A 13,489-nucleotide genomic window follows, 5' to 3' on the forward strand; every position below is an offset into this window, starting at 1 on the left:
ACTTGAAGCCTTTGGCATCTGGATCAGCCTGGCAGCCTGATGCCTTTTGTTGGCATAAGACACGTTAAACCCATGATTTGTTATCTAAGCTGGGTGAACCGAATCACAGAATGTGTAAGGTTGGAGGGACCACAGTGGCTCATCCGGTCCCACCTCCGTCCCTCAAGCAGGGTCATCCCAGAGCACGTGGAACAGGATTGTGTCCAGACGATTCTGAAATATCACTAGTGAGGGAGACTTTGCACCCTCCCTGGGCAGCCTGTTCAGTGCTCAGTCACTGCACAGGAAAGAATTTCTTCCTCCTGTCCAGGTTGGAACTTCCTGGGCTCAGGCCCTGCCCGATGCTCTGGTGCCGCTGCCAGGCCCCGGAGCAGAGCCCGGGCCCTGCCCTGAGCCCTCCCTGCAGCCAGGGACACCCAGGGCTGAGGGCCCCTCTCAGCTGGGGCTCCTCTCGAGGCTGAGCAGCCCTGGCTCCCTCAGCCTTTCCTCATCAGAAAGATGCTTCTGTCCCTTCCTCAGCTGCGCAGCCTCCGCCAGCCCTGCTCCAGGAGCTCCCTGTCCCTCCTGTCCAGAAGAACCCAGAACTGGACACAGCACTCCAGAGGTGCCTCACAGGGCTGAGGAGAGGGGCAGGATCCCCTCCCTGACCTGCTGGCAATGCTTTTCCCAGTGCTTTCCAGGATCCCAGTGGCCACCTTGGCCACAAGGACACACTGCTGGCTCATGGGGAGTTTCTTGTCCACCAGGGCCCCCAGGTCCTTCTCCACAAAGCTGCTTCCCAGCAGGTTGGCTCCAGCCTGTGCAGGTGCCTGGGGCTGTCCCTCCCCAGGTGCAGGACCCTTGTTGAGTTTCAGAAGGTTCCTCTCTGCCCATCTCTCCAACCTGCTGAGATCCCTCTGAGGGGATGCACAGTGACCCTGATGGGGAGCCATTGGCCGCCTCATCCAAGTCATTGATGAACAAGTTCAACAATAGTGGGCCCAGGAGTGAACCCTGGGGGACACCACTAATGACAGGCCTTCTAACGAGGCCCTGTGCCACTGATTACAACCCTCTGCCTTCCACCCTTCTGCCAGTTCTCAGTCCAGCCCATTGTCCACTCCTCCAGCCCCCACTGCCTGAGTTTCCCCAGGAGGATGTTGTGAGAGACAGTGTCAAAAGCCTTGCTGAAATCAAGGTAGACAATATCCACTGCTCTCCCTTCATCCACGCAGGTAGTTGTTTCATTGTAGAAGGCAATCAGGTTGGTCAGGCATGATTTACCTTCAGTGAATCCATGCTGACCATTCCTGACCATCTTCTTGTCCTTCCATGTGGGTAGAGGTGGCCTCCAGAATGAGGTGCTCCATCACCTTTCCAGGGATTGAGATGAGCCTGACAGGCCCATAGTTCCCTGGGTCCTCCTCCATGCCCTTTTTGAAGACCAGAATGACATTTGCTTCCTTCCAGCTTCCAGGCACCTCTCCTGATCTCCATGACCTTTCAAAGATAATGGGGAGTGGCCTCTCTCTGGTGTCCACAAGCTCCCTCAGCACTCGTGGACACATCATGTCAGGGCCCATGGACTTGTGGGTGTCAAGTTTGCCAAGGCAGTCGCTAACCCAGTCCTCCTTGAAAGGAAAGTCTTGCCAAGGGATAGTCTTCCTTCCAACAGGCCTTTAGCCTGGTTTCCTGGGCCAGAGATCCCTGAGGGCTGGTCTTGTTCAGTACAGACCAATGCAAAGAAAGGCACTCAGGAACTCTGCCTTCTCTGCATCCTCTGTTACCAGGGTCTTTGCTCCATTTAGGAACAGACACACATGGTCCTTGTGTGTTTTCCTTTTGTTATTGTTGTATTTTAAAAAGCTCTTCTTGTTGTCCTTGTCATCCTTGCCCAGACTTAGTTTCAGGTGGGCCTTGGCCTTCCTTGTCTCATTTCTACTTACTCTGACTATCTGTCTATATTCATTCCAAGTGGCCTGAGCTTCCTGCTTGCGCTTGAGGAATGACAGGAGTTCTTTGCTTATCCACACAGATCTCTTGCCCTCTTTGCCCAGTTTGTTGCTCACTAGGATGCTGTGTTGTTGAGCCTGGAGGAAATGATTCTCGAATATCAACTTAGACCCCTTTACCCTGCAGGGCCTGTTCCCATGTGCTTCTTTCACGAAGATCCCTGGAGAGGCTAAAGTTAGTTCTCCTGAGGTCCATGGTTGTAATCTTGCTTGCTGCCCTGCTTTGTCCTCCCCCCCAGCTGAACACCACAGTCTCATTCATAGGCAGTGCAGCCAAGGCTGACCCCAAGCTTCACATGTCCAACACGGCCTTCCCTGCTTGTTAGGGTAAGGTTGAGCAGCATGCTGTTCCTTGGGGGATCCTCCACTGCCCATGACAGCAAGTTGTCATCGATGCTTTCCGGGAACATCCCACACTGTGTTGCTTCTCTAGCTGATGGCAGGGAAGCTGAAGTCCTGCACAAGAACCAGGGCCTGTGACTTTGAGGTTGCTTTATGTTGCCTGTAGAAAGCCTCATCCACTTCTCCTCCTGTTCAGGTGGCCTCTAGCAGACACCCATAGCAATGTCACCCTTACTTGTCTGTCCTTTTATCCTGACTCGTAAGCTCTGGACTCGCTCATCATCTACCCCAAGACAGGGCTTGACACGTTCCAAGTGTTGCCTCACATAGTGGTCAACTCCACCACCCACTCTGAGGCACCCAAGGGACATGAATGTCTCTCATGGCCATCTGTTGCCTCGCTCCACAGGCTGACTCTGTCTCTGGAAGAGAAGGATCTGAGCCTCAGAACCCTGGAAGAAAAGAACCTGGCCCAGATCAATCAGGCATCTCAGCTTCGTTCTGCTCTTCACCAGGCTGAGGAGCTCCACTCAGAACATAGAAGAGAACTGCTGGATCTCAACACCCAGGTAATCTGTGCCCTGGCATCCTCTTCTCCTGGGACACACATCATCACCTTTGGCCTGGAGGCCCCAACTGCTTTCCCCTCCCAGCAGCATCCACTGCTGCCGTGTTCTGCCCCGGGGTGCTGCTGCACCCACAGGCCAAGGCTGGATCTGGTGTCTGCTGCCGATGTTTTCCCCCGTTCTCTCCCGGGTCCCAGCAGGAAATGTGGGAGGAGAAGCAGCAGCAGACTCCTTTGGAGCTTCTCCATCCCTCTGTTAGCAGTGTTGTCCCAGATGGAGTTGGTGCCTGTGCTGGGCACCGAGCAATGTGGGCACACAGACGTGGCTATGGCAGGCTGGGGAGGGCACTTCCACCGCAGCCAGTTCAGCCGGTGTTCAGAGCTGCAGCCTCAAGGATGCCCATTGGCTCCCTTTCCCTGTTTTCAGGACATTTGTTTCCATTGGAATCCTTGGCTCTGTGCCTTCTGTTTTGGGCGTGGTTTTGCCTGAAGTCATTTCTCCTTTGTTGCTTGCTCTGCTGCCTGCTCTGCTGCCTCAGGAGCAGCCCTGTCCCTGAGGCTCTGTGCATCCATCTTCCAGATGTGGGCCCTGCAGGATGCAGTGCTGGAGATGGAGGCTACCCAGGCAACTCGAGAGAAGCAGCTGCTGCAGGAGCTGGAGGAGTCCCGAGCAGGAGAACGGAGCTTGAGGGACTCTGTGCAGGTGCTGGAGGCTGAGGTGTCTGAGCTGCATGTGAGGCTCCAGAGCTCTGAGAACAGAGCAGAGGCCTTGGCCACAAAGTGTCAACAGGCCAGTGGTGCTCACCAGGAAACTCAATCCCAGCTGGACAAACTGCTCCTGGTTCTCCACCACATGATCAGGGACAGCAGAGACTTGGTTACCTGGAGCTCAGGCAAGTGTGGGAGGCTGGGAGAGCAGGTGGAGCGAGGGGGTGGTTCCTGGGTCATCCTGGTATGACACACTCACCCTGTCAGTTCAGGCTGACTCAGGCCTTGGGAAGTCTTGTCTCCCTGCAGAGACACAAGTCCATGTTTGTGTGTAGAGAAATGATCAGAGTCAGAAGGGAGAAGGGCCCAAGTCCTGTCAAGCCACAGGGCCCATGCAGTTGTCTTTGGGGCAGTGCTGACATTAGTGGTCATCAAAATAACGTCAGCCTGTGACACACATCCTGCTGCAAGGCGAGCTCTAGGACAATGACAAAGGCACCTCCTCCTAGGTAGAAAGAGGCCTTGTTTGTTGGAGACCACTGGATTAAATCTTGAAACAGAATGTCTTCTCTTTTCAGAAAAGGGTCATGTCTTGGGCCTAAGTGCTTCTCAGGATGGCGATGTCCCCGCAGAGCTCACAGAGGACAGAGTGGCAGCAGCTCTGCAAGACCTGCAGCAGCACCTGGAGCATTCCCAGAAAGATCTGGTAATATGCACCCAGAAATCCTGTCCTGCTGCTGGGATGCTGGACAAGCAGAGTGCCAAGGCCAGGATGGGTGGCAGTCCTTGTAGGGGGGTTGTCTCACTGGCATGGGGAGGAAGGAGGATCACGATCACATCTACCAGTACGGTCCAGCTGCCCTCTCCCACCTGGGCTATTTCTGCTTTAGTGTTTGTAGCCCTTTGTCTCCTGCCAGCAGTGGCACTGACAGGTGATTCTGCTCCTCTTCCTCTTCCAGAATGATGCAAGGAAGAAGATACAGGCCTTGGAGCTGGAGCTGGGCACGGGGCAGGCTGAGAGGGACAATCTCAGAGCCAGCAATCAGGAGCTGCTGAAACAGTTGGATGAAATTCGAGCAGGTACAGCTTCTCCTCTCACACCCACTGCTCCATCCTGTCTCGCCAGCAGGGATCTCTGATCCCGTGCAGAGCAAAAGTGCCCAGAGATGGCAGAGGGGAAGAACAACCAGCAGGAGATTTATCCATCCAGTGCCAGTGAAAGCGTTTTCTCGAGAAAGATGCCGTGGCTGGCAGTGCCATCTGGCTGTGCTATGGCTGATCCCGTGCACAGGTGGTGCCTTTCAGGTGCTGTGTCTGTGCTGAGGAGCTGTAGCTGGATGCCTCAGCTCGATTCCCCCCAACTCCAGGCCCTGCCAGAGCCTCCAGGCTATTGGCCTCTCTGGAGCAGGGCTGCACAGGCATCCCCGCTCCTTTGTCTCTCTTGGATTGCTCACTCTGCACAAGCCCAAGAGCAAAGACACTTTCCTGTTCCTCTGAACCTTACCCCTTTGATTCCTGCTTTTTTCTCCTTCATTTCTGTCAGCTTTGGAAGCCCTTGTGGCCTTAGGGCCTGCAAACACAGGCAGGCTGAGAAGACAGTGCTGTTGTCCCTGCAGGATGCACATCAGTTTGCCTTTGCTTTGCTGTTCTCATTCTCCTTCTCCTTCCTGCTGCAGCGATGTGGAGGGCAGAACACCAGAAGACCTCTCGAGAAACTGCCCTGGAGAAAGAGGCCATTGCCCTGAAGGAAGAGGCTGTGACTCTTCATCAGGAGGTGGCATCTCTGCAGAGGAAACTGGAGAGCCTGGAGAAGGAAAGGAAGGATGTGCTGGTGAGAAGGGCAGATGCCATGAAGGGCCATTTCCTAGCTATGTTTGGCCCTTGTGTTAATAGTTCTAAGGAGCACCTCTTTGCAGTTGAACTTGTCAAATTGCATTCTTCTGAATAAGGAGGAAAAGATGTCGTAGTCATGTCAAAGCCAGTTAGTGCTGAGGCTGCTGGTTTTCCTCCATGCTGGAGTTTTGTGCCCTACAAGCTGTAGTTCTCAATGTCCACACTGGCTCTATGGACATTGCATGGGTTGGGCAATTCCTCGTGTCCAAACCCACGTTCAGATTTCAAATACCTGGACCTGGAACGAGGGGTGAGAAGGCCAAGTTTGCTGTTAATAGAAAGGTGTTTGGCCTTGGCCATCAGAGAGCAGCCAGTGGGGAGAAAAGAGAGAAAAGCAAAGTGCTGATGCAGATAAGGACGTGTGCCTGCAAGGGGAGAACTCGTCCTGAGTGGCAGCAGAGAATGACAGACTGATGTGGCCATTGCTGCTCCAAGAGAGGGCAGTGGGGCTCTCGGGGATGGTGCCATGGAAACTCTACACAGGAGAGCTCAAAAACCACTCCTGTCAGCCCAACTGCAGGGAATGAATTGCTGGGGGTGTTTGCTCTTCCCTTTCTCCCTGATGGAGAGCACATCCTCATTTAGGCACTGCCTAAATCCTTCTTAGCATGGGCTTGGAATCCTGGCTGCAGTTCTGGCAGCTGCTCCCCAAAGGAACACTCGAGTGGAGCTGCAAGAGGTCGGGGAAGGGCAGAAAGGGAGCTGGGATGGGCTGAGTGAGCTGGGAAAGACTCAGCGTCAAGGGTGGCCCCAGCAAAGGTCTGAGGCATCCCGAGAGGCAGAGAGAGAGGGGCAGCCTTTGCCTGCCTGTGGCAGGAGTCCCGATCTGGTATGAAAAGCAAACCCAGAGAGGGAATGAGTGACCCTTTTTCTCCCTGTTTTGCAGCATGAACAGGACAGGCTGCAGGCAGATAAAGAAAAACTAGAGTGTGAGATAAAACTTCTGGAGGAATCAGTCACAGCTTCTGAAACCCAGGCAAATACAGCAATAGACAGGAATCACTCCCTTGAACAAGAACTCCAAAATGCACTGTCCATGTTAAAAATTAAAAATGAGGAATTGCAAAACCAGGGGAAGAAAATGGAGATTCTTCAGAAAGAGGCAGCAGAGACCAAAGCTTTGCAGGAGCATCTCACTCGTGTGACTGACATCCTGTCAGAGAGGGAGGGAGAAATTAAGTTGTACCAAGAGCAGATGAGAATGCTGGAAAAGCAGAAAGAAATGCATAAAACTGCTCTTAATCAGGTTATTAAGGACATAACAGAGAAAGAACAGAAGACAGAATCTCAACAGGAACAGATACAGGAGCTGGAGAAGCAGCAAGAAAAGCAAAGGATTGTTTTAAGCAAAATGACCCAAGAGCTGGAAGAGAAGGATCGGGAGATCAGATCCCAGCAAGAACTGATAAGGGAGCTGGAGAAGCAGTTGGAATTGCAGAACTCTGCTGTCAGCAGGATGAACAAAGAGCTGGAGGAGAGACACCTTGAGATCAAATTCCAGGAGGAGAAAATAATGATTCTAGAACAGCATGGTGCAGTACAAGTCAGAAATCTGCTTGTGGATCTTGATGATATGAAAGGAAACCTGAAGGAGAAAAGGCTGGAGCTTCTTTCTCTGACTCAGCAGATTCAAGAACTGGAAAAGGAGAGAGAAGACGTGAAATCTCTAAATGCTAGCCTTGAACACCTGAGGGCTGTTCTTAAGGACAGAGAGAGTGAGTGTGACACTCAAAGGGAAGAGTTAAGGCTCTTGCAGCAGCAAAAGGAACAGCAAGATGGGCATCTGGAAGAGCTTCTTGGTAAAGTAGAAATCATGACACTTTCTTTATCTAAAAAAGATCAAGAGCTTGAATCACAACAAAAGCAAATGCAGGAAGTTGAAGAAGTCATGGAAATGCAGTTAAGGACTGTGCGTGACCAACTGGAGCAGACTTTAGCAACGTTGAAAGAGAAAGACAGACTTATGGACATCCAAAAGCAACAAACAAGGAGCTACAAGGAAAAAACAGAAGAACAGATGAATGTCTTGCACAGAGACTTAGAATACTCTAAGACAATACTGAAAGAAAAGGATTTAATGATTGAATCTCAGAAGGAACTGATTGAGACCTTCCAAAAAGAAAAGCAAGATTCTGAACAGCAGAAGCAAATTCTGCAGCATCTTCAAGTGGAACTAAAGGAGAAAGAGCAGGAAATTTTGTCCCTTAGAAAGCAATGTGAGGCATGCAAGGAAAAGGAGGAAAAGCATGAAGCTGAGCAAAGAAATTTCCAAGCAACAACACTGACTCTGAAAGAAAAAGAGGAAAAGATTTGGGTTCTGGAGGAGGCTATCACAAAGCTTCAACAGCAGAAGGAAGAGACAGCAGTGCAGACTAAAGCCATACTGCATAAACTAGAATATGCTGAATCTTCTCTTGAAGCTAGAGATCAAGAGATAGTGTCTTTGCAAGAGCATCTCCAGGACCTTCGAGAGCAGAAGGAGGTGGCAGGCAAGCAGGCCAGAAGTCTAGAGCAGGATCTAGACAAAGTGAGCCAGATGTTGCAGAAGAACCATTTGGAGTTCCTCAAGCAGACAGAGCAAATGAACACATTCCAGCTTCGTGAAGAAAGCGTGAAAGTAGCACTAACATCATGCCAGAAGCAAGTGACTCTGCTTGAGGAACTGGTGAGGAAGAAAGATGAAGACAATGACACTCTTAGGCAAAAACTCCAGCACCTTGAAGAAGAACTGAAGATTTTGCAGAATCTCCAGCTTAGGCTAACTGAGAAGAATGAAGAGGTTAGACATGGTGGAGAGCAAGAGCTCCTGAAAGAAGCCTTCCCTGAGAGAGAAGGAGAGATCAAGGCTCAAAGTGAGCAAAAGCAGTTAGAAGAGGAAATAAGAGGTGTTCGGGAAGATCTCCAGCATGTTCAGCAGACTCTGACAAAGAAGGATAAAGAGATCAAGTACCAGACAGACAGAATCAAGTATTTAAAGAAGACTCTGATAGAGAGAGAACAAGAACTTAGGAAGCAGAGTGAACTCCTGAAAGAATTAACATTGGCTTTGCGATGGAAAGGTGAAGGGGAGACCCTAAAAAAACAAATCCAAGAACTCCAAAAATGGGAGGAAGAGGAAGTAGAGAAGAGGAAAATTCTCCAGGAGAGAGACCATCTCTTGCAAAGGCAGAAGGAAATACCCCAACAGTTGGAAGCTGAGAGGGAAGCCAGTGGTGAAGAGTTGGAGTGTGTGGCTGCTGCTTTGAATCAAAGAGAAAGCAGAGAACATGAATGGAGAGAGAACGCTCAAGTCCTGAGCGCTGCCCTTAGCAAAAGTGAAATGGCCAATGGGAATCTGAAGAAAGAAATAACCATCCTGCAGAGAATGGTTTCAGAGAGAGACACAGACCGATTTCATCAACAGGTAGGCACTGGCATTGATCTTCAGTCTACTCAAACATCCCTGAAGGATTCCAATGAAGTTTCCCATGAAGAGGTGGGATTCTAGATCCCTGTCAGTCTAGGCCTGCTTGGGCAAAGCAGCCCGGGCTGCAGCAGGCAGCCTTGTGTGTCTGCCTGGCTCCAGCCAGAGACCACTGGCTGCCAGATTGTTTGCTGGCACACCTGGAACGACTGATGCAGCTCTGGAGCTGCTGTTCAAATCAGCTCCAGGCCAAAAGCTGGGCATGGGGAATTGCTTCTCCCGTGCCCAGGCAAGGGGAGGCAACAGGTGGCGGTTGGATTTGGTGTGGAAAGGAATGGAGCAGGTGAGCAGAGTGATGGACTGAAGTGAGCAGAGTTCTGTAGTGAGGGCTGAAGAGCACCTGCACTGCTGGAGCTTTGAGGATGCTTCCTGAGATGGAGATTTCTTTTTCAGCATATTAAAAGAATGGGATTTCTATCATTGCCTGGTCAGGTTAAATGCTTAATTATGCATTCAGGACATTGTACTGCCATCCAAAAATCATGGGAGGCAAATTTGTGTGTATTTCTCCAAAGTGAACTGATTCAGGTCCTGCTAGTGGAACAGCTGCAATGGCCTGTGCTGCAGCTTTGCCAAGAATTTGCTTATATTCTAGTATTCATTAGTATATTGGCATGTTAAAAATGCACTAAGAAAACACTGTATTTATGCATTATACATTTACTTATGACTTGGGAAATACTACTTGCAGCCTGATCAGGATGCTGACAAGTATTGTGATGTGTTGATGGGAAGTAAAGAAGTGACAAGGGTAAGAAATGTGAAAAGAGCAGGAGATTTTAGTTACATCCATGTAGGTCAGGTATGCAAGAGCATTCAGTCAGGTAATGCAGTTGCATACACAGATTGGTTTAGTGCTGATACCAAGACTACATTTATAGGTGCTCCAAGGAGCAGTTCATGAAGAAAAGCACAAAGGGGGAGTTGGCTCCTGACTAGGTTCAGAGCAGTGCATATGGCCTGATTGATAACATGATATTTTCAATGAGCAGATCTGTATGAGGATGTAACAGGTAAAGAGAATAGAGAACAGAACTATAGTTTTATCACTGCAGAAGTACATGCTTCACCCACATCTTGCACATGGTTGGTTGCCTAAGGACAGAGAGTAGAACTGTAGGTAAGAGAATTTACAGTGATGGTCAAAGAGGATGACCAAAGATGGTAAATAACTTCCCTGAGAGGAAGATGTAAATGTGTAAGTCTTCACAACCAACAAGAAATGGCTGAGAGAGAGGGAGGTGGAGACACAAGAGAACTTTGTAAAACCATGAAGTGGCTGGATAGGAAATCAGTGCTTCCAGTGTCTCAAAACCAGAATGGGGAACACTGAACAAAACTATCGGGAAGCAGATCCAGAACAAACTACTCAATTCCCCAATGGGAGTTGAAGGAGGGCCCCTAGAGTGTGTTGTTTTGGCCTGTGGACAAGGAGGAGAAGAAGGACCTAAGAAGAAGGACCAGTCCATTCTTGTGGTCACTCTTCCCGATGTACTGATTGTAACACCCTTCTAACCTTTACGTAGCATCAGCTCATGGAATCTCCTCTCTGAATGCCCAGCAGGCTGTTGCTGAAGGGGAGCAGCTGTCATGCCTCTCTGAGAAGAGACTCATGTTGCAGAGCCTCGAATGTCTGCAGCGAGCAGTTGCAAGGCTGGAAGATGAAAAGGTGGAGCTCAAGCAACAAAACACTGAACTCAGGGGGACTCTCGAGCAGGTAAAGTGGGCTTTCGCTGCCTCTGCAGAGCCTCAGGCTCCTCTGGAGCATGACACGTGTGCCCAGGCAGTGCTCTGGAGTCCTCTGCTTGTTTCCTTGCCTCTCCCTGTCCCTGCTGTGGGCGCACCCTTTTGTTTGTTCTCTCTGTTGTGGCAGCCCATGGCTTTCACAAAGGCACCTTCACTCCGCTGCCTCCCTCCCTGGCCCCGTGTCCCCGGACACACACTGGCCTCTCCTGCACAGCCCCCAGCGAGAGCTCTTTGCCCCCAGTGTTGTCTGGTGCAATTGAGGGTCTCTGAGCAGAGATCTCCTCGCCTTGATGTCCAGAGGTCCTTTTGCCCCATGTTTGCTGACAGGTTTCTGTGACCCTTTCTCCCATCCAACGTGCAGGTGGAACACGAACGGAGGAAACTGAAGAGATGTTTTAGGGGTCGATTACTCCCCAATACCTGTGGATTTTCTCTCTCTGAGTCTGAGCAGCACAAGTTGCCCACTTCTGGACAGGTGAGAACAGCATTTTCTTTGGTGTGAGGAGGCTTTGGTCATACAGAGGAATGATGGGAAATCCCAGTGGCAGCAGCCCTACAGTAGAGACCTAATAGAAGTTGAATATCGTCCGTGGCCATGACCAAACAGACTGAAAAACCATCCTTTCATTTTCTTCACAGGAGGAGTCTCATGCTCACTGCAGTCAGCGCTTAGCTGAGTTACAGAACCAGGTGAGGAGTAGGAAAACTCCCATCAAAGGCTGCTGTGGCTGTACTAATGGGCACAACTGTGCCTGCTGCTGCAGCCCAAGTTGGGTTTGGCTGTCAGGAAGTGAGTACAGCAGGTATGGTCAGTCATGCACCTGTTGGCAACAACCAAACAGCATCCTTTGCCTTGGTCTTATCTCTGACTTGTCTAAAGATCAGGCAGTGGGGGAGAGGGATAGGATGAAATTCAGAACACTGGAAATCATCTGAAAATACCAGAATCATAGAATCATAAAATGCTTAAGATTGGAAAAGCCCTCTGAGATCATCTAGTCCAACTATTAAGCCAGCATTGTCAATCCCAACACTAAACTGTGGCCCGAAGCCCCACAGCTACTTGTTTTCTGAACCCTTCCCTGGGCAGTCTGGGCCAGGATGTTCTCCTTTGTTGCCTGTTTCCATTTTCTCTTGACTCCGTAACAGTGGAGCTTGCATTTTAGCAGAGATCCAGGGATCTGAGGCAATGCCAGAGGCTTATTATTCCATGGGGCTTTGTTGCCCACATTGTGCTCTGCTCCTGTGTGGAATACTCTAAAGTTTGAGAGAGGGAGAGTTTGCTCCCTGTTCCTCAGCTGCCTGTCCAGGAGCTCAAATAGAAGAGTCCTCCAGTAGCTCAGGGGAGCTGCAGCCCTCGTGCTGAGGCACAGCCCGTGGAGAAAGGGGTCAGTGGCCCGAATGCGTGCTTTGGGAATCAGAGCTGGGTTCCTAAATCCTGTTGGAACTCTCTCTCCCAGACCTGTGGTGGCTGAGGGTTGTATGAGGGAAGGGTTTGCCAGCCGTGAACTGGACTTGTTGATCATCTGAGCTCCGTTCAGGGGCAGTGTGGGAGCCTGTTCCTTTCCCCTTCCCCAGGGGCAGAGTGTTGGTGAGGGCTGGAGTTGGAGGCTGTGTCTGCCCCCACAGCCGGTACCGTGGGGCTGCGGATGCTCCTGCCCGCGTGGGCTTGATTGAGCTGGGCTTTCTGCCTCTTTCAGGTGTCCTTGCTGCAGTCACAGCTGGCCCAAGACCAACAGCGCCGGCAGAACTACATTGAGAGGTGTGCAAGGACCAGCCAGGAGCTGTCAGACCTTCACCAGGAGCTGTCCTGCTCCTTTGCAGCTGTGCTCAAGGAGCCCAAAGCTGCTGTTCTGGAAGCAGAGACTCGGAAGCTGGATCAGTCTCTGAGCCTTAACTCTGCACAGACATCCCTGGGCCATCAGTCTCTGGAGAGACATCCCAAGCATCCAAGAGCCAGACCTGCCAGAAGCGATGATGACCTGAGGTAGCAGCACCTCTGGTCTCCATTTGAATGGAAGGATTTCTGCTAAGACAAAGAGCTCATGGATATGAGAAATGGGATCAACTCCTCAGGGCAGGGCTACTCCCTGCCTTTTACATCTGTTCATCTCACATTCAGCTGGTGTTGTCAAACCTCACCTTATGTTGAGGATTAGGATCTATGAAGCATTATTTCGTGAAGCAGATGATTTCTGGGGACAAACTGTGAATATGTGAGAACAAAGACATAGGTAAGGAGAGAGAATGATGTATGGAGAAGGAAGCCCAAACAAGAAATGCATAATCCCTCAACAGTAAGACTTGTGAGTGCATCTGTCTGAGGGCAGCTACTCAAAAGGACACAAAGACTGCGCTACAAACAATTAACATAACAGTGTTTGTGGTGTTTGCATTTGCAAGCATCTCCTAGAGCCAGACATTTTAAATTTTTTTTTAATAAAATTTTTTTCAGAAGAAAATTATTTTTCACTGGCACAGTGAGGCTATTGCAAGCTCTTACACAATTTCCCTTCTTGAGGCCAGAGGTATTCCCTGCAATATGTAATGGGAATTTGAGGTGTTATCAAACAAAGGGGTGGAGAGTGCACAGCAGGAATCAAGGTTCAGTGAGAAATGGCGCTTCCCCTTCTTCCTTTTCTTCCCTTTTTCCCTCCAAATCTCTGGTGGCTTTGCCCCAACAGCTGCCCTGAGGGACAGCTCAGCTGCTCTCCACTGGCTGTCAGTGCCCAGCTCCATCCCTGCCACAGCCTGAGGCCATGGATGCCGTGGGAAGGGTGT

At 50.5% G+C, this 13,489-nt stretch overlaps 1 protein-coding gene across 4 annotated transcripts in view; it reads left to right on the forward strand.

Moving 5' to 3' along the window:
• The window catches only part of CEP250 (centrosomal protein 250), a 32,729-nt gene extending 19,556 nt beyond the window's left edge, over window positions 1-13,173 (forward strand). For 2 of the 4 annotated variants that reach the window (XM_042051007.1, XM_042051031.1), the window contains 10 exons: window positions 2,743-2,902; window positions 3,479-3,791; window positions 4,185-4,312; window positions 4,566-4,686; window positions 5,283-5,437; window positions 6,386-8,902; window positions 10,524-10,679; window positions 11,070-11,183; window positions 11,348-11,398; window positions 12,409-13,173. In XM_042051007.1, the coding sequence (XP_041906941.1) occupies window positions 2,743-2,902; window positions 3,479-3,791; window positions 4,185-4,312; window positions 4,566-4,686; window positions 5,283-5,437; window positions 6,386-8,902; window positions 10,524-10,679; window positions 11,070-11,183; window positions 11,348-11,398; window positions 12,409-12,699 (4,006 nt within the window). In that variant the 3' untranslated portion in view covers window positions 12,700-13,173. The remainder of the gene's footprint in view (window positions 1-2,742; window positions 2,903-3,478; window positions 3,792-4,184; window positions 4,313-4,565; window positions 4,687-5,282; window positions 5,438-6,385; window positions 8,903-10,523; window positions 10,680-11,069; window positions 11,184-11,347; window positions 11,399-12,408) is intronic. The other 2 variants (XM_042051015.1, XM_042051023.1) reach the window with 2 other exon arrangements.
• Window positions 13,174-13,489: the final 316 nt, after the last annotated feature.

Source organism: Corvus kubaryi, unplaced genomic scaffold (genome assembly GCF_017639235.1).
Source record: "Corvus kubaryi isolate FWS band 111438036 unplaced genomic scaffold, C.kubaryi_AGA036_p1.0 134, whole genome shotgun sequence".
NCBI classification, from domain to species: Eukaryota; Metazoa; Chordata; class Aves; order Passeriformes; family Corvidae; genus Corvus; species Corvus kubaryi.